This window comes from Haemorhous mexicanus, chromosome 4, assembly GCF_027477595.1.
Source record: "Haemorhous mexicanus isolate bHaeMex1 chromosome 4, bHaeMex1.pri, whole genome shotgun sequence".
Taxonomy (NCBI): Eukaryota; Metazoa; Chordata; class Aves; order Passeriformes; family Fringillidae; genus Haemorhous; species Haemorhous mexicanus.
The window spans coordinates 71955596-71983241 of record NC_082344.1 but is presented as its reverse complement, the minus strand read 5'-3'; the positions used below and the strand labels follow the sequence as shown (position 1 = coordinate 71983241).

The window sequence follows — 27646 nt, the reverse complement described above, 5'->3', positions numbered from 1 at the left end:
ACAGGAGAGCCCCTCCCATGGCCAAGCAGCAAATACAGGCTGCACAGCCCAATCCCCCTCTCCCTCAGGAAGGTGGGCAGCCTCAGGTAAAACCCTGCCCAGTCCACTCCTGCTCCTTGTTCTCCACACTCAGGACATCCTCACAGTGTCTGACCTTGACTGAAACCCCTCCCCAGGACAGCACCTTCTTGTCTTGATGGATTTTAGTCACTTATCACAACTCCAATAACACAAGCACAAAGGAGAGGGATTTATTCCTTGGCTCTCTGCTCACCCACAGGAAAGAATTTCCTCAATGTCTGAATTCCCCAACTAGTCTTCACTTTTATTTGGGGAAAAATAAAAAAGCAAAACCAAACCCCCCCCAGACTCTCCATCACCTGTGTGCAGTGAAAACAGAGAGGACAGCAACAGCCAAAGACGTTTTCTGTCCTGTTGAAACAGAGATTTGGGCAGTTTTCCAGTAGAAATGATAAAAATAATAGTAATTTCTATAATCATCAATAGAGTGATTTAGACAGTAAAACTGGGAGAGATTTTAGCAGCAGGTTTCACAATTTTAAGAGCTGATAGATAAAAATAGATTCCCATTTTGTAGACTTTTTTTTTCCCATGGTATAAATAAGCACAAAACAGAAACACCAATGGAAAGATGCTGAGAAAATGATCCCAGTTCCCTGATATCTGCAGCTTTTTTGCTGAGAGCACAGTAAGGATGTCAGCCAAGGGTCAGGGATGCCATGTTCTGTTCACATGCCATGTAGCATGGCATTCCCAACCTGATAATGAATGGGAAAGTGTTTCTGTGCATCTCTGAAATATCCTGATCCCTGGATCCCTGGAGAAACAGAGATACAGGTGGCAGCATTGCCCATCACAGTGTCACTTCTGCCACCATATCCTGGCACAGGAGGGTCCCTAATTTATTCCTTGACTCCTTCCATGATGGATCAGCCTTCTCCTGTCTCCCACTGTCATCATCCTGCCTGCAGCAAGGAGCAGCCATACCTAGAAGGAAAAATAACAGGATTTTATAGATATAACCCAAATATCTTGCTTCAAATGTAAATAAACTATTTCCTCTTAAATGACAAAAGGAGACACCACTGAATTTGGACAAAGGCAAAAGGACAAGGAGGGTTCTGCAGATGTATGGGTTCAAGAACAAAATTTCACCTATGTTGTGCTCATCACCACAAATCAATGGGCAAGCAATTGTAAAAGAGATCAAAAATTACATGTTGCAATAGTCTGGCTTATTATTACTACTATTTCTTCTATATTTTATAGTATATATTATATATTTGATGTAGAACATGTTATAGAACAGATATTAGATATATAATATATAGGGTATGTACAAAGAATATATAGAATTTATATTCTATATTATAAAAATATAATCTACTTATTCTCTCAATGAACAGTGCAGATCTTGAAAGCATTAAAATATTCAAAGGACACAGATACAGAGCAGAAATACAGGTACTCCAGGCATTGCAGGCCATAGTCTTCATGGTTTTGTTACAGTTCTGTAAATGCATTTTTAAAAACTGCCAGTCTTTACAGAATAGCTCAGTTGTTGATCTAATATTGGATGTGCTCAATTTTTCTTTTTTCTTTTAAACTGCTCAGTCATTTTTATGTGGATGGTCTGTGGTTTTATGACACAGAAAAGTAAATCAAATCAGCTGCACTTGAAAACATTCAGCTGAAAGCAAATAATTGACAGAACAGTAAAGTTATCTGTGAGTTTAAAGCTCCTAATATAAAAAAAACATTTTTTCAGTTGTAAACTGCTGAGTAAGGCACAGTAACAGAGAAAGGCTGGATAACACCTCTAATAAATTATTCAACTTGAAATCTGTGAAAAAAAAAAAAGGAGCTACTTTATCCATGGGTGCTGTTTAAATTCCTTCAGATTTATCCTCCCCCAGAACTGCTCCATGCACTGCAGCTGTTTACCAAATATGTTGTCCTGGCAGGAGAAATGGATTCACAGCAGGACTTCAAGGCACTCAGGTCAGATCTGTTAAATGGGAATTTCTAAATGTCTTTTTCTGTCACTGAATAAAATCAGATGTGTCCCAGAAAGTACAAGGAAATCCCAAAAAAATCCCCTCTAGGAATAAAAAAAACTACCTCCTGGTAGCATTAGTGCTTTTTGCCCCTATTTCTCTGGACTCCAGTATACCAAAAATAGCAATATCTTAAATTTCTAGTTTATATAAACAAGAAATTGTGGTCTTAAATATATTATTCTTATTATTGTTTAATATAATTTCTGGATATTAAAGTCTATATTATTTGCTGAAATAACAAGTAATTATGTACATCAATTTATCTATAATGAGTGCACTCCGGGTGAGCTCTGCAGCTTCTGTGGGATTATAAACAAATATTTGTTATTCCAGCATTCATTTAAGTGGAACACATATTGGACCAAGTCAAAACTGAATTTTATAAGATTTGTATTTTGCTCCTCTACTACCTTGCTATGAGAAAGGTTGAGTTCATACACCAGAGGTTCCTTCCCATGAAGCAAAACTCACCCATGCTTTGAATGTTTGCAAGATAACAGAATCTTTTAACATTCCTCCCTTAGGCATTTGTGTTTTTCTACTAAAGTTCAACTTCTCATTTAGCCTGTAAGATGCACATGTGCATGAAAGGGGGCTGCATCACACTTTGAAGAGAGAGAGTATCACTATTGCTATTTACACTTTCTGATCTGGGTAATAAATGAAAACCAGATATGAAACACTTAAAAAAAAACCAACCCCAGTGATGACATCAGCTCAGAATCTTTTCTCTGCCAGGTACAACATATCTAAGTGCTGTTGCAACAGGGATCTCACACAGAAAATGTTTTTAGTTCACTTAATAGAAAACCCCCAAATCCCTAAGATGAATGGCTCAGCTGGAAGTCAATAAGCAAACTTGTTCAGATGGCAAAGCCAGGGGTGTTTGTGAGGGTCCCCAGGACGAGGTGAGAGATGGGAATCTGACTCTATGTTCTCAGAAGGCTGATTTATTATTCTATTCTATTCTATTCTATTCTATTCTATTCTATTCTATTCTATTCTATTCTATTCTATTCTCAAAGAATGCTATACTAAAACTATGCTAAAGAAAGAGAAGGCTACAGGCAGAAGGCTTAACAAGAATGAATAATAAAAACTCATGACTGACTCCTCAGAGTCCAACTCAGCTGGCTGTGACTGGTCATTAATTAAAAACAATTCACAGGGGACCAATCAAACATGCACCTGTTGGTAAACAATGTCCAAGCCACATTCCAAAGCAGCAAACACAGGAGAAGCAATCAGATAATTATTGCTTTCATTCTTTTCTGAGGCTTCTCAGCTTCCCAGGAAAAGAAATCCTGGCAAATAAGATTTTTCAGAAAATATCACAGTGACAAAAGCCCTCTTCACCCTCTCCCAAAAGCTCCTTGGACTGGAGGGAGCTCTCAGGCAGCCAGCTGGACACAGCCACCTCAGAGATTGTCTCCTTGGCTTTTTTTGGCCCAAGCAATGAGTCAGAGCTAAGTTTTGTCATGCCCTGGACTGAGCCTCTCCATCAGGCACAAAAAAAGCGATCCTGGAGAAATTTGAAGAAGTTTTGCAATACTGATCTTTTTTTCAAGGGCTTGAGCTTTGCTGGGAAATACCAAAAAATTCTGGAATTCCTTCTGCAGAGCATTGGGAACAATGGACACCTCCAAAGAAAAGTCAGAAAAAGAGGAAATGCTCTGAGGGGAGTTTCAGATCAGATATTAGGAAAAATTTCTTCACTGAAAAAAGTGAAGAAATGTGGAAGAAGTGGTGAGGTCCCCATCCCTGGAGGGGTTTAAGAGACATGTAGCTGTGCCACCCAGGGACATGCTTTAGTGGTGGCCTTGGCAGTGCTGGGCCAAGGGTTGGAATCAATCTTAAAGTCCTTTTCCAACCTAAACAATTCTGAGATTCTGTGCTGAGCCCACAGGCTGTGCCACCCACCACAGGCACCCTGCCAGCCCCAGCCCCTCCTCAGTGCTCAGAGGAGCCAGCCTGAGCCTGCCCCAGCTGCAAGCCACGCTGGCTTTGCTGCTCCTCTTCTCTGCTGCTGCTTAAAGCATCCAGCCAGGAGGTCAGGCACCAAAATGTGGTGTGCAACCACCCTCCCTCCCTGCAGGGCTCAGCAGGGAGGAGGGCTGTGGCTTAGGAGACATCTCTGTGCCCAGAGCCAGGCGTGTGATCTCACCCACCACACATCCTGCTGGGCTGTGGGCTGTGCAGGCAGCATGAAACGCAGCACAGAACCTTCCTGCTGGGCAGCTGCCTCTGGGGAGAGGCACAGCACTCTCAGAGGAGCTGGGTGCATGCTGCTCTTCCACATGGCAGCACCACAGCTGAGTGCCACCACAGCACAGAACCAGAGAAGCATTTCAGTTGGAAATGACCTCCAAGATCATCAAGTCCAACCTCTGACCCAATGCCTCAATGCCAAAGTGCAATGTCTGCCTGTTTTTTGAGCACTGCCACTGATGGTGACTCCACCACTGCCCTGGGCAGCCTGTTCCAGTTCTTAGCCACTCCTTCAGTGAAGAATTTTTTTCCTAATATCCAACTGAACCTCCCTTGCCTCAACCTGAGGCTGTTTCCCCTTGTCCTATCAATACCTGACCCCTCTTCAGGCACACCAGGGATGAGATGTTGAGCTCTGGGGGCTCCTGGCTTAGAGGCTGGGTGACAGAAGAACTGCTGCCATTCTTCAAGAAAGCCCAAGTGCAATCATCCAGCACAAGCCCGAGGTAAACTCACTGACTGATGTCCTAGGGAGAGGTGCTGGGCTGCAGCTATGGGGCTACAAAACATTATGCCTGAACACCAACCCTGAATGCAAAATTTAAGGTAGGGTGTTTCCTATCAGTCACTTTAAAAATTGACACAAAATATTCCTGGGGGCTGGGGTTGTAAATTCCTGCCCTGAGCAACAAGCTGCAAATGACATTCCTGTCATTAAAATACATGTCTCAAGTCACCTGGATGCAGGAGGAAATGAGTCAGAGCAGTGGTGGAACAGCCATTGCTATAATTGATGCCTTTCCTCAGGTCCTTCCATTTTAATCTGACACCCATCACTGCCATAGCCAGGATAACTTTGATACAATTCAAAACATGGGTCACATCCCACTGTGCAGAGCCCAAGGTGACATCCCCAAGGAAATGCCAGGGGAAGGAAGCTGCCCCTGTGCAAATTCTCCTGGGCCCCAAACCTGGGTCACTCCTTGCTTTCCTAAAGCTGGAACACAAACTGAGGTGGTTGCCCAGGGTCAAACATCTTTCCTGGCCATTTTCCCTTTTCCAAGAGGGATAAATGTTCTCCTGTGAAAAGCCACAGGATCTGTTGTTGGGATAAATGTCCTTGTGCAGACTGAATAGCTAAGGAAGATTAAAATGCCCAGCATTAAAGAATGAGATAGTTGGAAAATTAATAGCATTTCAGAGGAAATGGATGTGGAGTTTTGTAACAAATGGCTTCCTTAAAATGACACATTGTAATGAGATCTCACATTAAAGAATATAAAAATGACAGGTTTGGTTCAAAGCAAAGGTCCATGCAGACAACCATCCTGTCTCCAACACTGGCTGTGAGCACATGGCTAAGTAATAACGACAAGAAAATCACATATGACACTCTCCCTTAATGTTCAGTCTATTTTTGACTAAACAGATTTCCTGAGCCTGTTGCTGTCTATTGGGTAACCCACAAGGAGCCTCTCTCCCAAGCATTTGTCCAGGCTCTGCATCCCCAGTGTCCTTTGCCAGGGACATCCCAGGGTGGAGGATTTCTTTTGCTTTCAGCCTCATCCAACATCAGCTTCACCTGCTGCCCCTTACTTTCTGTATTGGAAAAGGCAGGGAATACTCAATCCCTCTCCACACCTTTCCAGCCACTCCTTACCTTGGAGACCTTTAGTGTGAACCCATTTAAAACAGGTTTTCAGGGTAAAGAGTCCTAGCTTGACAAACAAAATCCATCCCAGACCTCTGATCCTACATTTTGTCCTTCTCTCAAACTTTCCCTGCTCTACTACTTCTTATTTGAGTCCCGTCTGTGAGAGGAGGGGTGAGAAGAACACAACATTCAGGATTTATGCAGTGCATTGGGCCATACAATGGCAAAGCTGTGTTCTCTGGTTTACATCTAATTTCCTTCCTACCTGCTGAATCCAGTTTGCTTTTCCTGCTGGGAAAAGAGTTGATATTCCCATGGTAGTACCTGTCTTAACTCAAATTTTATAGGCAAGTCAGGGCTGGTTTTCCTTTCACACAATGCTTCACAATCACCTACTCCAAATTTCAGTCTCTATAAAATACTTCTGCAGTTCTATATTTGCAACACATAAGTGTAAAGACATTAATGTGCATAAAAATAAAGTTTGCAGGATTAGTTTTAGACATGATTTGACAGGAAGTGCAGTGGTGCCTGCAGGAGAACAGGCTTGGGAAGAACAATCACCCACTTCTCTTGCAGTGCTGGTGGGGATCAGGCTGTTAAAAGTGAACTCAACACCAAATCTAGTTTGTTTTGTTGATGGCAGGAGAGCATTAAACCAGCTGCTGCTTTTTGATGCCACCATCCCTCCCACCCTGCCCCTTTTGAACAGGGTGTTGTGGCTTACAGGGTTGCATCTTACAGGTCTAAATCAACAGAGGTGGCTGGGGTTTTTTCAAATAAATGCAAAATTGAGAAGAAATAAGCTGTGTAAACCAGCAAACACTATTAATAGGACCACAAAATGGATGAAGCAAGCTGTCTTCAGCAAGCCATGGGTTCCATCCTGCCAGCTCTGCCAGCAGGAGAAGGGGAGAACAGAAGTGGGAACCTTTCTTCCATTTCCATTAGCTGTGACCTGCTGTGGAAATTAGTTCCCTCTCAAAGACTTTAGCAGTAAAGATGCACAGCAATGCCCTGCTCTGGAGAAATCCTCCTGCACCACACAGATGGACCCAGAAACTCCCTGAGGGATCTCCACCAGGATTTCCTGCCCCGGGTCTTTGGGGAAGAAAGTCAGTGTGCAGCAAAGAAGGAGACCAGACATGGCAGGACCCTGGACTGGTGACATCAGCTGTGGGGATTGCACCAAGGCTATGAGACCCTGAAGGGAGCTGAACTCAGAGGACAACAATCAAACAGTGCCTTAAACCCAACAGAAACCTGATTGTGAGAACTGGAAATGAGATAAAGACCCCACCACAAATTGCTGATGTACTGATCAAGAGAGGAAGTTTCCCACAAGGAAAACTCACAACACATCCAGGTCTCCTATCAAACCTTCATCTGAGGTACCAACAAGCCTGGAGATTATGGAGAGTTTCCACCCCATGGTCAGTTAAAGGGCTGCACCAAGGAGAGGTGAGAGCACAGGAGGGTTTGTGGTTTGCTTTCTGGATTTTAAGGTGAGTGACGTGCACACAGAGCACCCAGAGCAGTGGGCAGTATTGGCCACCAAATTGGAAACACGTGGCTACAGTGGAAAAACAGTGTGAGTGCCTGGTTGGTGGCTGTTGCACTTGACATTCTGCAAACCCCTTTGAGTGCTGCAGCTTTGCAAAGAAAAGGGGGGCAGCAAGGGGCTCACAAACCACAGCTTCACACCGGAAAAGCTGCATGCTACAGCCTCAACGTGGTCTTTTCCCCTCTGTTTGAAAAACAATGCTGGTAATTTGCAACCAAATTTTGAGATCTTCATCGAAACTTTCCATTCCTGGTCATGAAAATGAAATGGAAAATTTTAATGCAATCCTTCAAGGGTTAGGAACAGGAAGAGTGAGCGGTGCTGTGGCAAAGTCTGGTGTCACCCCTCAGTTGGCATCACTGACCCTTCACAGGGATCCAACAGCACCTGCTCATCCTCAGGAACGTGGCGTCACTGCCTGGCAGTGGGATGTCCTGCTGGAGCACTAGGAGACACCGTGGGCAGAACAATGGACCTGTCAGGGCACAGTCATTCTGGGGCACCGACCACGGCAGCGTGACTCCCATGTCCCCAGAGGAACTCCAGCCTCTCAGTGCTGTGGCACATCCAGGCAATGTCTGCTGTGACTGACACTGAGAAACTGAAGAGGTTCTTAGCCCATGAAAAAGCCCCTGAGAGCTTTCCACAAAATGCCTGAGAAATCAAACGTATCCAAAGCTCTGCATGTTCTGGTGCCTCAGCTCCCTCTCGCTTCCCGTTCCTTCTCTGTCAAATGGATGTAAGAAAGCCGAGAAAATGAATCCTAAATTCACCTCCTGCTAGCCCTGATCAAAACCAGGTGAATCCTTGTTACTCTTCTCATCCCTGCATGATTTTGTCTCATGTCTCCTTGATCCTGTTTTCTACTAATTATTTGACATTAATTAAATAGAGACCTAGGCTGGCCCTAGTGTATAAATACAAACCTCAGTCATAAGCAACTTAGGTTGGAGTGCAAAACAATTAGAGTCCTGTAACCTTAGCTGTGAGTAAAACAAAACTTATATGTAGGTTTGGGAGAAAAAAGAAATTACTTCTACTTTCTAATCAACCTGTCTGGTGTCCTGACTTCTCTTATATGATGCTCTGCAGAAGTAACTGGTTGAGTATTTTTACTTTTTCCTTAGTCATATCATACCACTGACCCTACAACAGAAATTACTAACTAGATTACTAATAAAACTATGCTAGTGCTCATTGATTTGGCTTAGATCCTCAGTCAAACAATGACAGCCCATTCTAAAATCCTGTATAGAGGACAAACAGGCAAACCAGAACATATGAAAATCAAGGAGATTCCTTAATTAATCTGATTCCTCACCTTCTCCCCCCAGTTTTAGAGATGGTCATGACTATTAAACTTACATTAACCAATCTAAATTATTTATAAAAGTGTTGATTTTAAATCAGAGCTTTTTCCTAGAGGTCCTGCTTGTGTTCTGGAGCTTTTCCTAACCAAATGATTGTCACTGCAACTTTATTTTTTCTTCTTTGTTGCTATGCAAAACAAAAATAGCTTTGTACTATGCAACATCTTATCACAGAAATCAGTCTAAAAACAATGTGTGCCAGCCCTCCTGCAGCCATATCTCCCAATGACAATAAGCTTCTGCCTTGCCTTTAAAGGATATATTCATCAGCAGGGGAAAAGGTGGCCTTGCCTGGAAATCAGCTCAGTCTGTGAGCAAAGAGGACCAAGATCAAGGACACCACACAGTGGAGAGGAATATCTAGATATCAGTCTGGTACCCTGGGCTAATTCATATAAAATTTACTGTTTATCAGAGACAAGAAAGAAATTAGATATCCCTATTAAGAAAGGCAGTAGCCCTTCCTGGATGAGCCTTTAATGGTACAGGTTCTCCCAGCACATCCACCACCACATCTCTGAGGACATGCACTGTGTGCTCACTCTGCAGCAGAGGGAGAACCTAGAATTGATGAATTTTTTATCCTATCCTCATTGGCCAGCACATCCATTTCCATTTTACTTTTATTTCCTTTATTTAAGGTAGACATCACAAGTCTCCCAACCTAACAAAAGCATGAATTTCACATATCTCAGCAGTCCTAACATCTTTCTTCACTCACCCACATGCATTGAAGACCAGAGAAATAAACCCAGTTCCTAAACATTTTCAGTGATTCAGCTCTGAGCCCCAGCAGAAATGGCATCAAACCCAGCAGCACTGACTTTCTGACAGATCCAGGGAAAAGGGCTTTCTTTGCAGAGGGGAAAAAAAATAAAAATTGGAAAAAAATTAGAATAAAAATCAACAGGAAAGCCAGGAAGAAAGAAAGAAATCAGACACCAGCCCAGCCCTTGCAGGCTGGTGAAGCTCTTGTTACTGTGTTTTTTAAAAGCTCAAGCAAGCATCACCCATCCCCATGTGCCAGTGGTCACCTGGAGGCAGCAGCAAGGGCCATTGAGGCACACAAGGGTTTTTTTTTTGGCAGAGAGGAAACACCTGTGGTGAGAGAAGAGAACCACGAGTTGGTAAAACAAATAAAAAGCAAAGCACACACTGGACATTGGGCTCTCACATGAAGTTTCTGCTCACAGACCACCTGCCCTGCACAAAGAGATTTGCAATTGCAAAGAAGAATTAAACAAAGAATTGCAAAGAGGACCATCAAGCACCTGGAGGACCCAGCTGTGTGCCAGCAGCACGTGTGCTTGGAGATAAATGATCTGTGTATCTATGCCATGAAACACCTGTGTCTCACTTGCTGGGCAACAAAATAGTCCAGGCTCTGCCACCACACGAGACCCCTTGAGTGTGCTAAGGAGGCAGAATCCCTGCCAAGAAAAGCAAAGTGCAGCCTGCACCAAAAGCATGGGACTCGCCCATAACTTCTGCAGAGCTGGAGCTGCTCTGGGTCCCCACAGGGCTGGGGACAGCAGGCTGTGGTGGCTGATCCCACCTCAGCCATGAGCAGCATCACTGGATGTCTAGGGAAGGCATCCAGGATAAAGCCTTGAGGCACCATTAAGAACTGATAAGGATGTATGAACTCTGGACAAGACACTAATTTCTTCAGGAATCTTCTTTTTCCTCCTTACGCCGCAGATGCCGAGCATCACCTCCTTACCCAAGAGGGTCCTGGTGACATCACATCCTCCCCAAAGAGTGACAGAGCCTCCCAAGCCAAGTGACAAAGATCTTCTCAGCTGCTCTGCACCAGCCCCAAGCACAGGCACCCCAGGAGAAGATGGACACGTCTCCTGCCCTGCTCCTGCTGCTCACTCTGGGATTCTGTGAGTACAGACACGGGGTTGTGCAGCCCCTTCACCAGAGGGACAAGGAAAACCCTTCCACTGAATCCAAGGCATTGGGGTAAATAACTAAGGGGGTGAAAAGCAAACCAAAAAGGCTGACCTTGAGGTGTGCTCAGTAAGTTTGGAAGGAGGGGTGGCATCACCCCAGCCAGCAAAGGGCAGCCAGAGGGGGGGCTGCAGCACCACCTGCACTGGGAAGGGAGATGGATCCAATGAGTGCTTCCAGAGGGGAGGGAGAAGGGTGGGAAATCAAGAGGCTTTGCAAGAAGTGCAAATGGAGTCATTTCAGAGAAGCTGGGAAGGTGCAACGTCCCTGAGAAGACACTGCAAGGGCAGCACCCATCTTTCAAGCCCAGGTGGCTGATTGCTGAGCACCCTCCATGCACCATCCCAGCAAGGACTCCAAGAACACCTTCACATCCTCCAGACAGTGAGGTCTTCCCTTTCCATTTGTACTTCCAGCCCATGGACAGGGAGGGAGGGAGGTTTCCTCAGAGAACCCTTTGACTCTGCCCAGCGGTTCCAGCAAGGATTTCTCTCCTGCAGGCTGCCCTGGGATTTATGGCCAGTCACTTGAGATAAAGGTCAGGTCTCCTAAGGACATCGGCCAGCTCCGGGTAGGACAGAAGCTGGAGCTGGAGTGTCACACTGACAGGAGCCATGGGGCATCCTGGATCCGCCAGGACAGGAGTGGGACCCTTCACTTCATTGTCTTCATCAGTTCCCTGTCCAGGACCACGTTTGAGAGGAATGAGAAAACATCCCCTCGCTTTGAGGCGAGCAAAGACAACACGATCTATCGGCTGGCAGTGAAATCTTTCACACCACAGGACGAGGGGAGATATTTCTGTGTGATGATTCTCAACCAAATGCTGCACTTCAGCCCTGGCCAGCGTGCCTTCCTTCCAGGTCAGCAACAACTTCACCCAGCCTCACCCAGCCCTGCCAAAATGCCCAGCACCTCCTGCCCGTGCCCTTTGTAACCAGCCATCCCTCCACAAAGCCCATTGCCCTGCTTGCTTGCCCAAGGCATGCTGTGACCAACCCGCTGGTCCTCCTGCCAGAGCCTCCCTGCTTCCCACCTCTCCTCCTGGCACTGCTCCTGCCCAAAGACAAATCGGATTGGGCATCATCTCCCCCTCCCCACTTCCCCACCCATGGCTCTGAAGGGAGAGGATTAAAGCAAAGTCCAGCACCACCCCCTCCTTCCTCAGCACACACAAAGCACCACCAAGCTCAGGGGGCTCAGGCTTTGTGAGGATGGTGTCAGAAAGTGAGAACAAGCAGGCTGCAGCTCCCTCTTGGCCCTTGGGAGACCCTCCTTAGGGCGTCCCCCTCCAAGATGGGCTCTGCGAAGTTCTCCTGGAGCTGAACTCAGGAGCACCTGTGCCCTGGCAGGGGTAAGAGAGCAGAAGAGCAGGAGAGATTTGTTTTATTGTATTTCCCTACATGCTGAATTAACTCATTTCACTTACAGCCACCACCACAGTGGCACCCAGCACACCAGCACCCACCACCCAGGGGAGCACCACTGAGGATTCCAACCCCACAACTCCAGATCCAGGTAACCTGAATGCAGGGAGGGAGAGGGGAAGGGCTGGAATCTGGTCCACCGATACCAAGGGGGATCCTGCAGCTATTTTGGGATTGGGAGGGAGACAGAAAATCCACAGAGCTTCTTTAAGGATTAAATTCCAATATTTCATTCAACCTAAGAATGGCTAAATATGACATAAAAAGCACGGGCATACCTGGGCACACCAGGAATATTGGGAGGGGAGAGCCCTGGGGGCTGGAGCTGCTTTTAGCCTCAGCAGGAAACATGAGAAAACTTTTGCCCACATATCCTCCCTCGAGTCCCCAGGAAAAGGCTGACACCTGAACTGTCTTGAGCACTTGGACATTCCATCTTCTCTCTTCCTGCAGAGGGAAGGATGCAGGAAGATCTGAATTTCTTCTGCCACATCTTCATCTGGGTGCCCTTGGCAGGGGCCTGCCTCCTGCTCCTCCTTGCCCTGGTGATCACCATCGTGCTGTGCCAACGTAAGGCTCCCCACAACCCTCCCTAGATCCATCTCTGTTCTGAGCCCACAGCCCTGCCCCTAGGGACATGGGTGTTCTGGCAGTTTTGGGAGGCAGCTGATAATCAGAACACAGCCAGTTCAAGACAAGGACCACCATTAAAATCAGTGCCTGTATTTTAATCCTTATCAGTGGAGTTAGTATGAGAAAGAATTATCAACTTAAAACCACAGTCAGGAAATTATTTATGTTGGAAAAGACTTTCAAGGAAGAAAAATAGATTAGAAGGAGACAGTACTTACTCTACCAACTGTCTGGGCTCATAAATGGGTGTGTCAGAGGTTAAAGTGCCAGGGCCTGAAACATTCTGACCTAACAGAGTAAATATGCTCCAGCGGATGCTGAGAGTAGCATCTCAAGCTGGAACCAGATGAGAAACTTCATTACATTATGATCAGTGAAAAGCCCTCAGGTGCAGTTAATTTCTGCAGCAACTGCCAACCCCTTCAGGATGGATTTTTACCTTAGCCTAAAATTAATGGCTGGGCAGTTTATTTGGCTGAATCCACCCCAAAGTAACAACACAGAGGCTAAAATGGGGAAGAGCATCGTTACCTTGGGTGCATGTGATGTGGCACCACTGCCACTCACCTGCTGCAGAAATTATTGCTGCTGAGGGATTTTCAGCAACGTGCCAAAGTCACTGGAGACAGCAAAAAGAAATAATTCACCCTCAGTGTCCCCAGGCTGACCCTGCTGCTGCAACTCACCTCAAAGATTAATTCATGAAAATATTTAAGTGGATTACTGGGGTAACACGAGCTGCAGCACCCCTCCCTGGCGTGGATTTCCTCAAAAATAGGCTTGGTTTATCTGTCATTAAAGATATCAGCTGCAGGGGAGCACCAGCCCCACCTCACTGGAGTGCTTTTTTCCTGAGCTGTCACTTGGCACCTTTGAACTCAAACATTTTCTCTCTTTTCTTAGAAACCAGAAGACGAAGATGCAGGTGTAAGAGGTGAGTGACAGGCACTGGCATTTTCTTCTTCAACTTGGCAACATCTCACCCTCAAGAGATAAGGAGGCAGGTGCCAAAAAGCAACCTAAAAATTCTTCATCTGATAGAAGATGGTTGGGAGGAGCCTGAGCAATGACTTAAGGGCAAAAACGGAACAAAAGGTTCTCCTGTTCTCTATTTTTGGTTTTGTTTGGGGTTTTTTTGTTTGTTTGGGCTTTTTGTTTGGTTTTACAACTATCAAGTCATTCAAATCATTGAGCTCTCACCCAGCAGCAGATACAAAACAGAAGGACAGGAGGTGTTTGTGGCAGCCCAAAAGCTTTGTGCATCACCCAGTGCTCAGAACTAACCTCAATAGCTAACCACATTTCTGTGCTTCCAATGCACCATTCCCAGCTTGAGCTTGGGGGTGACATTTCATCCCTTCCCCTCTCCAAACCATTACTGCCTGTTCAGATGTCCCCATGGTTCACATGTAAGCTCCTGCACCCCAAATCCCCCTCTGCACCATGCTGGACCAGCAGCACCAGGGTTCCTGCCTCTGATCCCCCCAGGCACTGAGGAAGAGCAGCAGAGAGGCTGCTGCAGCCTCACAGGACTCTCCTGGGAAACACCAGTGCAGACAGGGAGAGATTGAGGGGTAACCCAGTTTCTAGGGCACACAGGAACCTTTTCTTCATGCTTTCCCTCCTGCCTCCCCAACTCAGCCTGGGTGACCAGGAAAACACAATCAGAATATGAATTGCAGTGTCCTGGTTTGGGAGAGGAAATGCTTTTTGCCCACCCACATTTTGCTTCTGCAAATCGACCTCCCTGCAGCTGGTTTGCTCACTTCTCCTGCTCTGAATGAAACCACTTCTGCAGGCTTTGTGCACCCTGGGGCTTGGGGCAAGAGAGACACCAAGAAATCCCCACTACTGCTCAAGGGCATCCCAGGCTGGGCTAGTGCTTGGAACAGCTGGGTTGCCAAGAAACTTTGGAACAGCATGTTCACACCTCTGGAGCCTCATTCTTTGCCAATCAAAGCAATTGATTGCTTTGATTGGCAGATAAATTCCTGTTCCTTGTTATACATCCATGGGTTTTCTAGTACAAGAGCTAATTGCCATTTAGTTCTCCAAATTAATACAGTCCCTCCCCAACATTAGTAGGAAATGGATCCCTACACATTTATTTTTCTTTCAAAGGCAGGTTGCATTTTTTAAACTGTCTGTAAAATGGAACAGACTGGCATTTTCACAGGGGATATTTATCACACCCAGAGCTTTCCTGATCCTCGTTCGCCTTTCCAGGGGAGAAATGATAAGGCAGAGCTCTTCATGCAGCCTAGTGTAGGAGAATGTTTGCATTTTTCACTTATCTCAACCCCTGTTGCCAGCTCCGTGCAAGGATGTTCTGTCTCTGTGGGGAGAAAAACACCCTGCAGAGCTCTCCCACTTTGCCCTGATGCAGTGGGGGCCTCAGGAAATCTTCTCCTCAAGGATGGCTCTCCTTCAGCAGCCCTCAACTTGACAGAGCTCTGGTTTTAGCTATTCTACCATATTTCAGTTTTGATTTAGAGAGGAAATTCCTGCTGCTCTGAGCAGCTCCTGCTCAGTGAAAGGAAGCTTTGTGGAAGTTAACAGTGAAATTCACTCCCTTACAAAGCACCCCAGGCTCTGGTCTGCCATCCTTGCTGGCAGCACAAGGATTCATTTTCCACCACCAATTAATCTTCCCTGAAAAGGGGTGCCAAATCCCCAACTCATTAGATCAGCATAAAACTCTCAGTTGATGGAGAGCAGTCATTTCTATAATTTTGGGTGCACATTGGCTGTCTGGAAAGCCTCTTTCAAACTTCTCTGCAGGCAACATGTTATCACACTGAAATTATAACACACTAACTCAAAAAAACCCCCCACAAACCCTTAGCTCTTCCTTCTTCATTCTTTTCTGAATGTAGAGAAGGCTTAACAAGAGGACAGGAGTGTGCAGAAGTCAGAGGTATATTTAAAAACCCCACTTTATTTTTTAATTAATATAGGAACTGACCACCAGTGTATCTTGAGAACACCCTTCTGTTATCTATCACTGCTTGAAAGGGAGGCAGACCTTTCACCTGCACAAAGAGGATTTAGGAACATTTTGCAGCCTCCTCCTGGAGGTCCCTGGCTGCACCCAAGGCCTAAGGAGCCTTAATTGCCTTCTTGCTCCTCTCCCTTTATATCTGAGTAAACCAAACCCTCTTCTCCCTCCAGACCTGCACACGGGAAGCCCCCCACGAAACCCAGGACACCAAACTAGCACAGATCAGCATCTCCATCTCCTGGCTTCTGGATCTTCTCCTGGGAGCTGTCAGCACAGAAATCCATCTCCTACCTTATCCACAAGGCCACAGCACCTCAGCCACTCTGCCCTGACAGGTTTGAGGAGACGAGAGGGAGCACGGACACACGGACAAGGAGCAGCAGTTCCTGTGAGCTGCAGGGTCAAGCACAGCTCCTTCCACACCCTGAGCTCCTCCAGGCAATGCCAGGGTCAAGCACAGCTCCTTCCACACCCTGAGCTCCTCCAGGCAATGCCAGGGTCAAGCACAGCTCCTTCCAACCCCTGAGCTCCTCCAGGCAATGCCAGGGTCAAGCACAGCTCCTTCCAACCCCTGAGCTCCTCCAGGCAATGCCAGGGTCAAGCACAGCTCCTTCCAACCCCTGAGCTCCTCCAGGCAATGCCAGGGTCAAGCACAGCTCCTTCCACACCCTGAGCTCCTCCAGGCAATGCCAGGGTCAAGCACAGCTCCTTCCACACCCTGAGCTTCTCCAGACAATGCCAGGGGCCAAAAGCCACCTCTGCTCCCAGGGCCAGGGCTCAGGCACTAGAGCCAGGCCAGTCCTGGTGCTGACCCACCTCAGTGAGAAGCTGGTGAGAAATAAGGACAGGAGCTGGACCTTTGCTCAAGGCTCTGTGTGATTTCCTCCCAAAATGCAGCCAGAGGTGGAATTTGCCACACAAAGCCTTAGAAATAATTATCCTCACTCAACACATCTTCTTGTTGTGGAGCCTCTCTCCTAGGGCTTTGTTTCATGTAATGGAATACAAGACTGCTTTCAGAAGGTAAATATGGATTCATTGCCTTACTTTTGAGGTTTTTACAGTCCTGGGGGCTGAGGTTCACTGCTCCCCTCACACTTGTTCTGCTGCTACCCCTGATCCACCTATTTCTGCAGGAGTTTGGCCTGAGTAAGGAAAGTGGGATTTGCTTTCTTTCCGAGGGAAATGCCTGAATGATTAAAAAAATTGTTTTGGTTAAGCAGGATGTTTAACATGTTGATATTTTTGGGACATGTTATGGACTACTGCGAGTTCTGTTTTTTCAGATCTGTATTTCATGTAAATATTTCCTTAGTATACATGCAATTTAAGAACTGAGATATAAAATAAAATTATTCTAGTCAGATTCATGACCATTATTTCTTTCTTTCTTCGGTTCCTAGTCTCAGAAAAGCTAAAATCCTTCAGGAAGGTAATAAACAAGGGGTTTAAAAAACCTTGGCTAAGGGAAAAGCCAGTGATTAATACACCAGCCTGAGCATTAGGGTGCAGACTTCAGCTTCCAGCTTACCACAGCCTAAAATCATTTAAAGATATCTTCCCAGGGATTTGTGATGGGCCCAGTAACACTCCCACATCCCAGGAAACTGCCAAGAAGGTGTCTGAGATAAAGAGTCTGGAATTCTTGTCACGGGGCTGATAAAAACCTGACCAAAAAAAGGGTGGAAGAAACCCTTTGATAGTCTCCTCCTCTGTAAACAAGATGGGAAGGAGAGAAAATCAAAGAAAAACAAAGTTCTTCCAAACTTACTTGTTTTTAAGAATGAAAAAAAAGAAAAAAATCAGGTCTAGATAAGTGTGTCTGAACAATAGCAAGCAAATACTGAATGGCAGTTCCACAGAACTACACATACTATGAAGATAAAAATAACAGAAAAGCCCCAACATTGAGGCTGTGAGATCAATTTAATTGCTGGGTTGTTTCTAATTGAATTAGTGTGAGCTAAAAATTTTCACTTAAAAAGTTATAACTCAAAGTGTCTCTACCAAAAAGCCATAGGTCTCTCTTCATTTTCTCACATCCACTTTTTCACATCACACATCACACCAGGTTCCTGTAGCCCAGGCAGAAGGGCAGTGAGCTCCTGCTCTGGTACTCACCCCACACTCAAATCCTCTTCCAACAGATGAAGAAACAAAAGCAGGTTCTGTTTGCTCTGGGAATTGTTATTTGTTTCAGAGGGTTGTTTGTTATTTCAGAGCACACCTGATCACTTCTAAGCCCAGTGCCAAACTCAGGAGGCTCTGGGATGGCTCCTGCCTCCCTCAGCACATCTGCACACTCATCCTCCAACCCACACCCTGCAGGGCACAGCTCACACAGCCCCAGTGACCCTCACACATCCCAGCAGCAGTTTTCTCCACTCATTAACACACTGGTGCCCAGTGATAGAACCACAGTTCCCAAAGCACTTTCCATAGCTCAGCTGTCAGTAGCAGCACAAAGAGCAGTGCCTGTACTCTGACAGAGCCAGGAATCAAGAGGCTTCTTGGCAAAGGGTTAGTAAAAAAAAAAAGGAAATTAAATAAAAAAATCTTACACAGAAAGATAATCATCAGGGAAGCCTGTGTGTGCAGAGCTCCAGGAAATATCAGCCATTGCCCTGTGCCAGTGGTGACCCAGAGGCAGCAGCAAGAGCCACTGGAGCACACAGCAGGCTTGGGGCAGGACAGAATGAACCCGTGGTGAGACAAAAGAACCACAAGCAGATAAAACAAAGAATAAGCAAATGACAAATCCTGGACTATATACTAATTTCTTCAGAAATTCTTTCCTTCCTCAACGTTTTGTCACAGAGGTCAAGCATTGTCACTTTACCCAAGAGGGTCCTGATGACATCCATCTCCCCAGAGAGCAGCACAGCCCCCCAAGCCAAGTGACAAAGCTTATCTCAGCTGTGCTGCACTGTCCCCGAGGACAGACACTCCAGGAGAAGATGGCTGGCTCATCTCATGCTCTGAGTAGCAGCTCCAAAAGCAACTGCATCAAACTCAGCAGCACCTGGCTTCTGACAGATAAGGAAAAATGGAGCTTCTTTGCAAAGGTGTAACAAAAAAAAAAAGCCTCACACAGAAAAGCAATCAACAGGAAAGTTCAACCAAACACCAGCCCAGCCCCTTGCACTCTGGTGAAATGATTCTTTCTATGCGTGCAAAGGTCCAGGAAGCATCACCCATCCCCATCTGCAAGTGGTCACCTGGAGGCAGCAGCAAGAGCCCTCTCTGGTGAACCATAAAAGGGGTTTTTTGAAGCCAGAAGACCCTGTGGTTAAAGAAGAGAACCACGAGTTTTAAAAACAAAGAAAAGACAAAACACTCACTTGTGCAAGGGGCAATCTCAACAGGTTCCAGTTCCTGAACCAACTACCTTTCATGAAAAGGCTTTTGCTGAGCAATAGCAAAGAAGAACTGAAGAAGTGCAACAAGAACAACAGAAGTACCCATCTGTATGCCATAAACTTGTGCTTGGAGATAAACAATACACATGGATCTACACCAGGAACACCTGAGTCACTGTGGGCTCTGCCATGCACACGGGACTCCATGGATGTGCTCAAGAGAAGGAGGCAGAATAACCAAGAAAAGAGTTCTAGGGTCTGCACCAAAGGATGGGGCAGTTCTGTGTCTTCTGCACAGAGGCTGTGGGGAGGGAACAGCAGGCTGTGGTGGCTGATCCCACCTCAGCCATGAGCAGCATCACTGGATGTCTAGGAAAGTCATCCAGAAAAAAAACTTCTAAGAAATGATGAGGTTAAAGGGACCGAAACTCTGGACTTGAACTGAATGCACCCTGGTGTTGGGGTCCTGGTGACATCACATCCTCCCTAAAGAGTGGCACAGCCTCCCAAACCAAGTGAGAAAAACCATCTCTGCTGTGCTGCACCAGCCCCAGGCACAGGCACCCCAGGAGAAGATGGACACGTCTCCTGCCCTGCTCCTGCTGCTCACTCTGGGATTCTGTGAGTACAGACACAGGGTTGTGCAGCCCCTTCACCAGAGGGACAAGGAAAACCCTTCCACTGAATCCAAGGCATTGGGGTAACTAGTTAAAGGGAAGGAAAAATTAAACCAACACTGCTGACTTGAGGTTGCTCAGTAGTTGAGGGGGGAGAGCAGAATCACCCCAGCCAGCAAAGGGCAGCCAGAGGGGTGGCTGCAGCACCACCTGCACTGGGAAGGGAGATGGATCCATTGAGTGCTTCCAGAGGGGAGGGAGAAGGGTGGGAAATCAAGAGGCTTTGCAAGAAGTGCAAATGGAGTCACTTCAGAGAAGCTGGGAAGGTGCAACGTCCCTGAGAAGACACTGCAAGGGCAGCACCCATCTTTCAAGCCCGGGTGGCTGATTGCTGAGCACCCTCCATGCACCATCCCAGCAAGGACTCCAAGAACACCTTCACATCCTCCAGACAGTGAGGTCTTCCCTTTCCATTTGTACATTTGTACTTCCAGCCCATGGACAGGGAGGGAGGGAGGTTTCCTCAGAGAACCCTTTGACTCTGCCCAGCGGTTCCAGCAAGGATTTCTCTCCTGCAGGCTGCCCTGGGATTTATGGCCAGTCACTTGAGATAAAGGTCAGGTCTCCCAAGGACATCGGCCAGCTCCGGGTGGGACAGAAGCTGGAGCTGGAGTGTCACACTGACAGGAGCTCTGGGGCATCCTGGATCCGCCAGGACAGGAGTGGGACCCTTCACTTCATTGTCTTCATCAGTTCCCTGTCCCGGGCCACGTTTGAAGGGAGTCAGAAAACATCCACTCGCTTTGAGGCCAGCAAAGACAACACGACCTATCGGCTGGCAGTGAAATCTTTCACTCCACAGGACGAGGGGAGATATTTCTGTGTGATGATTCTCAACCAAATGCTGCACTTCAGCCCTGGCCAGCGTGCCTTCCTTCCAGGTCAGCAACATCTTCACCCAGCCTCACCCAGCCCTGCCAAAATGCCCAGCACCTCCTGCCCGTGCCCTTTGTAACCAGCCATCCCTCCACAAAGCCCATTGCCCCGCTTGCTTGCCCAAGGCATGCTGTGACCAACCCGCTGGTCCTCCTGCCAGAGCCTCCCTGCTTCCCACCTCTCCTCCTGGCACTGCTCCTGCCCAAAGACAAATCTGATTGGGCATCATCTCCCCCTCCCCACTTCCCCACCCATGGCTCTGAAGGGAGAGGATTAAAGCAAAGTCCAGCACCACCCCCTCCTTCCTCAGCACACACAAAGCACCCCCAAGCTCAGGGGGCTCAGGCTTTGTGAGGATAGTGTCAGAAAGTGAGAACAAGCAGGCTGCAGCTCCCTCTTGGCTCTTGGGAGACCCCATCCACACTTGGCTCTATGAATCTCCCCCAGAGCTGAGGGCTTTGCTGTGCACAGGAAGAGCCGTGCCCAGCCAGAAAGGCAGGAGAGATCTGTTTTATTGTATCCCCCTACATGCTGAATTAACTCATTTCCCTTACAGCCACCACTGCAGTGGCACCCAGCACACCAGGACCCACCACCCAGGGGAGCACCACTGAAGGGGACTCCTGCCTGAAGACACCAGATCCAGGTAGCCTGGATGCAGGGAGGGAGAGGGGAGGAGCTGGACCCTTGTCCACTGATACCAAGGGGGATCCTGCAGATATCTTGGGATGGGGGGAGAGTAAAAATCCATACAGCTTTAGCAGAGTTGGAAGAGTTCCATCATTTCATTCCCCATAGGAAAGGCTAAGGAAGATGTAAAAAGCGTGTGCATATCCCATGCCTGGGAACACCAGGAACAGGGGAGGGAAAAGGCTGAGTCTCAGAGCCCAGGTTTGCTTTTAGTCTCATCAAAAGACACAGGAAAACTTTTGGCCATGTGTCCCCCCTCCGGTTGCCAGGAAAATGCTGACAGCAGTAGAACATTGCTGCAGGCCCAGGGGAAGCTCTGTGCCTCAGGCACACCAGGCAGGGCCCTGGGCAGCTCTCTTGGCTCCACCAGAGCTGGCTGCAACACCAGCAGTGAGCACCTGGTGGACCTTCCCTCTTCTCTATTCCTGCAGACAGCAGAATGCAGAAAGACCTGGATTCCTTCTGTCTCGCCTTCCTCTGGCTCCCCTTGGCAGGCCTCTGTCTCCTGCTCCTCCAGCTGCTGGCCACCACCATCGTGCTGCATCAACTTAAGGCTCACCACTAGCCCCTCTAGGTGCACCTCTGGCCTGAAACCACAGTCCTGTCCCTGAGAATGTTCTGGCTGCTTTGGGAGGCATGGGATAACCAGGACACAGTGCAGGAGAAGGATCTCTGTTATAGTCACTGCCTGGACATCTTCCAGCAAATCATCTTCACACTCCCTGAGTGCCCTTCCCCTCCCAGTCCAGCTCTTTCCAATGATTTTGTAGGAAGGAGGTGCAAGGATCTGACTGCAGCATCAGGGGTTCTTTCCCAACAAAAGGCCATGTGTTTTGCATAGGAAGCATTGCCTTGAAAATGTATTTTCTCTATTCAGTGTCGTTGAATGTGACATGTGACACACACCAAAATTAAATGCATGAACACTGAACGGAGAGCTGTTCAGAAAACTGAGCAAAAGCATTCTTTGCATTCCCTGTAAACCTTGTTATTCTTCCAAATTAAAATACTACATCCTGACCCAGAGATTAATTATTTATTGCCTGTTCTACTGCTTGGGATCCTACAGAGAACAATCCTGTAGGGAGAAACAGGACATGGGTATTTAAATTCAAAAAAGCTTTTCAATAAGATAAACACATGCGCAACAAAGTCCTTGCTGCTGCATGGAATGCTAACGTAGGATGAACAGAGAAAAATAAAACCCCAAGCAATAAAAAGGATATATTTGGGCATTAATACCTGACATTGCTAATAGTGATGCTCCACTGTGCAGTGCTGCACTAAGATCCCAGTCCTGAAGCAATACTGATCCAGGCAAGACTGATGCAGTGAAGAACTGGGAGTAGGGAATCTTTGGGGTTGGGTTTTTTTGTCATTTTGTCAGGTTTGCTTCTTGGTGCTTTTTCTGCAGTCTTTCATTTGCACAGGAAATCAACCTCTAAAAAAGAATTACAATGCTGACAGTGGTAATTACCCTCCTGAACACAGCTCCAAATCACAGTGAAATCTTCCCATTTTCGACCTCCAGTAGCACTGTAACAGATACCATGAGATAGCATAAGCCTGTAAGGGAAGGGAGTTCAAAAGCAAATCCAGCTCTCCACCTGTGGAATTTCAGTGAGTCCTACAGGTTTGTGGACTGCTGTCCATCCCAAGATACCCAGGGGGTAAAACTCATCCTTCTGTCTCTCCTTACACAAGGTCTTCTATCACTGAGCTCCTTAAATTTTTGCATGCTTTACAAATACACCCAGTACACTGCACTGAACAGCTCTGATTCCACCTTGGCTGCAAAAGCAGCACAATCCTCTCTCCAGCAGTTAAGAATACTGAGAGAAGCAGAACAGCTTGGGGTGAGCACCAAAACAAACCCTTTGGTAGCCACTGCCCCAGTTTCTCACTGAATATGCCAAAAATTACCAACTTCACCACAGAAGGCTCCAGCAGAGGCAGTGACCCAGCAGAGCTCTCCAAAGCAACACTCACTTTCCTTCCAGACCCTCCCTTGATCAGCTTGTGTTCCAGCCCAGCTGCACCCAGCACTGCACCTTGCATTTAAAAGAGCCTGTAAAGTTTTCCACCAACAGGTAGAGCTGAGGAACAATCTCTATAATCCAGTTACAATCTGGATTTTCTTTAGAAGACTTTGCACCCCTACTAGTAAGGTACCAGTAGAAGGCAAAACCAAAACATCTTTTGCACCAAAATGTCAAGAAGCAATTGCAAATATGAGTGCAGCAGGGAGAAGGGAAAATGCCAAGAGCAACTCCAGCCCTGCATGCACACACCTCTAGCAAATCATGTAAGTTCAGGGCAAACTGGCTGGGTTTGTGGCAATGTCTGGGCAAGGAGCCTGGACTGCTGCTTGCACTAATAAAAAGAAGAGAACTGGCTGAGCTGGAGTGCAGAGAAGCAGCTCAAGGGTGCTTCTTAGTGCTTGCAGGAATCTGTTGTTGGACAGGCCCTACAGATCTGACAGCTTTTGGTTACAGCACATGGAAGAGGTTCCACTTGCAGTGAGCTGACAGAGCAGGGTACAGAGGCTGGAAGCTGTCACAGGGCAAACTGGAGTCTGGCATGGAGAATGACATTCAAAGAGGAGCAGAAGGAATGCATTTGTTCAGAGGTCAAGGTTACCTAAGTGCACACTTGCTCCAAACTAATAATGCAGTAGCTCATAACTCAGGATCTGATGGGCTGAAGACAAAGAAGCCAGGAGTTAACACTTCATGGTGGGGAGAGCAAGAGCTGGTGCACAATTTAAGCATAACCTCAACTAATAAAGTAAAAAAAAAGAGTACAAAATGGTTGCTGAAAAAGCCTATGAAGATGAGGAAGGCATCAGATGCCCCCCAAACATAGAGCATCCAGAATTTGTTGACAGACCCCTGCTTTTACACCATACAGAGCTTCACTTATTCAGTGAACTTTTCTGAGTGAGAAAGGATTTTGATAAACAAACTCCAGATACATAATACAGCCAGGATTACCCCACCAGAGCCAGCAACTGGACTGGTCAGTTAAAGTCAAAAAGCTCTGTCTGTCCAAGCCTGTATTTGACAGATGACCTGTCACAGCTACCTAAGCTCTTCCCAGACTCCTCAGACTAATTCTGCAGTGCATTTTGTGCAAGTGCTTGGAAGCCAGCCCCAAATTCATGCCCTTGTTGCTGCTTCTGCAGCACTCAACACAGAAAAGCCAATTAAGGCAGGGAAAAAAGCACAGAAACCTCTGGAAGAACAGTAAATAGACAGTGATACACAACCTTCCTGTAAGTAGGTTTCTTCCTTCTGATTCATCTGACATCAAATCATGCAGGGTCAGCACTACCTATCCATCACCAGATTCCCATCCTGAACTGTGCTAAATAAATTAAATGTGTGTAAATTTTTGTCATGGGAGATCAACCACATCTGTTTGTGTTTCACATTCCTGGAAACCTCCCACATAACTCAGAAACCTTGGAAAATAGTGGATTTGCTCTCAGTTCTGAGGGGAAAGAATTGTCAGTCAAAAGAGTTACATTCCTATATTTATTTCCTCTCCCACATGCAAATATCTCATGAATGATGATCAAGACTTGAACTGAAACATTACTTGCACTTTCCCCATCCCTTTTCTCCAGGCCAAAGGAAAAGTCTAAGCCATAACCTGACACTTAGTAAGAAGAAAGAAACCAACAATGAGGTTGTTGGTTGTCACCAGGTCTGAAAATAAGCACCAGGCAGAAGACATGCAGGAGAAAAGGGGATCTCCTTTCAAAGGCCAAACTCAGGGAAGGTTTGCTCACTGCAGCCCAGGTCACAGTACCCACCAGTCTTTGTTCCACTCTGCACTGCTGTTTTAAAACACCCTCCAGAAAGTGAAAAGTTCTGAGGTGGGACAGGAACTGGACAACACTTCAGGGCTTTTGCATTTGAAAACACAGATACAGCTGTCCTGCAAAAATTACTACAAGTCAGTGTGATCTGAAATCCCAGTTACTACAAACAGACCCAGAAGGACTCAGTAAGAGCTTACAGGAGGCTGGGAACAGCTCCAGTTCCTGTATTTCTCTACAGGACTGCTAGCTTAATGCACACTTGAAGTCATAAAGAAAGATTAAGTCACTCTCATCTCACATATGTACATTTTTGTAAACCACTCATCCTTTTTACATATTAAGGCCTGAATTAAATTCAGAGTAGTGATGTAACACCACATTACAGCTTTACTCACTACAAATCATTGCAGCCAGATTCTTCTTTTTTAAATTTCGTTTCTAAAGCTTCTTTCCCTACACTTCAGTCTCCTACTCACAAAAGGAAAGGAGCAAGGGTTGGGATGGATTAAGGACCATGTTATCCCTCCCTGCCTAAGAGACAAATCAACTTCTGAAGTGATAAGCACAGAAAGAAAAACTGTACCTTGCAGTGGGCAAACAAATCTTGCAAGCAAATTCTAACCCAAACTTACTGCCTTTACCTTGGCAGGCTGGCTCTGAGTGATAAGTAACTTCAACCTTGAATTTTAGCAGCAGCCATCCTGTAAAGTGTCATGAAGAATAATTCAAAGCAACAGGATGGAGACAGGTCTAAGCTAACAGAGATCAGAAGCTCTGACTCATTACTGGGAACACACAGCATCCACTTCAGCTTCCCCACAGGAGGAGACTGAAATCAATATTTCCACAGAGGAACACTGCTTTTAGGAGGGGAGATTGTTCATCCATGCCTAGCTGCAATGTGCAGCGCTGAGGTCACAGCAGGAAAAGACTTAATTAAAAATACTTCAGAGAGCAGACGAACATCAGAGTACTAACAGGAGGTGAGAACATGAACTTTGTGTAAATGACAACCAAAAATGAACAATACCTGTGAAGTTTACAAAGGCTATGTGCTACCTTCCTTTCCTACTCTTTTTAAGTTTTGATAATGCTTTGTAACAAAAGTCAGACCTGAAACACCACAAGAACACATCGCAATCCATTTCCTATTTAAGGCATTTGCAAAAATCAAAATCCAACTCTATTAATAGACATTGAACTGACACTACAAACAAGCTGCTGCTATGAAAATCAAGTTTATAAACATCTATTACTTCCAAAGCACCCGTAAGTGAAACTTTATATAAGCATGGTCAAAAAATTCTTGACTGGATGCCCATCCACACCACTACCTTGGGTGCACTTGCTCAGAGCTGCTGCTCTGACAGCTTGCAAAGGGGAGGAGCAGCAGCTGCCAGCCCAGCACAGCCCAAGGACTGACAGGCTGATGTGGATACAGATACAAACACACTGAGTGTCTTTACTCCCATCCTGCAGCACTAAAAAGCACCTGGGACCCACAGGGCTACTTCCAGGACTAGTCCAAGGCTTCACAATCTGGTCCAAAAGGGAAATGGAGACACATCACAATATAGCTTCATACCACCATAGCTTCAAAATCAAATACATTTTTTACTGTGGATATTCCCACCCCACTAGGGACAATGCACACATACCAGATACCAACTGTACTTTAGGTATGGAAACCAGAGTTTTATTCTTTTCCCCTGCAAGCCTGCTCTCCAGCTACCAGAAGCATAGCAGGCAGTAGCAGAAGAGGACCCACATCACTTCACAGGGCAAACTGGATTATTTGTGCCAACCAAACTGCAGAACTGCTTCCCAAACACCCAGCACAGCCTCCTGTTAGGGTGAGCACACACACCCCCAGTACTGAACCGTGAGCATCATCTGTTGGTGGAGCTGCACAACTGCAGGCAAGGATTTTTAAGTCAGACAGGGAAAGAAGGCAATGATCTGGTGAGAACAGAGTTTTTGAATTAGCTATGGATCCATAACATGCACTAGTTATGGTGATATTTAATAACCAAGGTGAATATGTACCCTAGTTCCATTTAATAACTATTCCATCCTTTGGATGGAATAGTTGGGCTCTAAGCTACCAACATTTACTGGGGCTCATACCAGTGCTAAAATACCATCAGTGTAACAGAGAAAATGCAGCACTCATACCTCAGGCTGGTTGAGTGAGGGTTTGTTATTGTTGGGTTTGTTGGGTTTTTAATTACTTCATTTGCCATTTCATGTAGATCCAAAGCATTAAGCAACTCCAGTCAAAAGAAAATATTAAAAGCAATTTCAGCAAGACTAGGAAACCTACA

At 46.3% G+C, this 27646-nt stretch overlaps 2 protein-coding genes and 1 long non-coding RNA gene across 4 annotated transcripts; 2 read left to right on the top strand and 1 right to left on the bottom strand.

Moving 5' to 3' along the window:
* Window positions 1-226: 226 nt before the first annotated feature.
* On the bottom strand, window positions 227-9782 carry LOC132326764 (uncharacterized). Its single transcript, XR_009486328.1, has 2 exons — window positions 9599-9782; window positions 227-1008 (listed from the first exon to the last, which is right to left on the bottom strand). It is a non-coding gene; the product is annotated as an uncharacterized LOC132326764 (long non-coding RNA).
* Window positions 9783-9830: 48 nt separating this feature from the next.
* LOC132326763 (T-cell surface glycoprotein CD8 alpha chain-like) lies at window positions 9831-17260 on the top strand. The gene is made up of 6 exons (XM_059845407.1): window positions 9831-10766; window positions 11334-11696; window positions 12265-12351; window positions 12714-12830; window positions 13797-13827; window positions 16065-17260. The coding sequence occupies exons 1-6, from the start codon at window positions 10721-10723 to the stop codon at window positions 16108-16110; spliced, it is 690 nt and encodes a 229-aa protein (XP_059701390.1). The 5' UTR covers window positions 9831-10720; the 3' UTR covers window positions 16111-17260.
* Window positions 17261-19748: 2488 nt separating this feature from the next.
* Window positions 19749-22522, top strand: LOC132326762 (T-cell surface glycoprotein CD8 alpha chain-like). 2 transcript variants are annotated; one of them, XM_059845404.1, is made up of 4 exons: window positions 19749-19874; window positions 20449-20811; window positions 21363-21452; window positions 21932-22522. In XM_059845404.1, the coding sequence occupies exons 1-4, from the start codon at window positions 19829-19831 to the stop codon at window positions 22105-22107; spliced, it is 675 nt and encodes a 224-aa protein (XP_059701387.1). In that variant the 5' UTR covers window positions 19749-19828; the 3' UTR covers window positions 22108-22522. The 2 variants fall into 2 exon arrangements, with proteins under 2 accessions (XP_059701387.1, XP_059701388.1); XM_059845405.1 differs by having other exon boundaries at window positions 21928-22522.
* Window positions 22523-27646: the final 5124 nt, after the last annotated feature.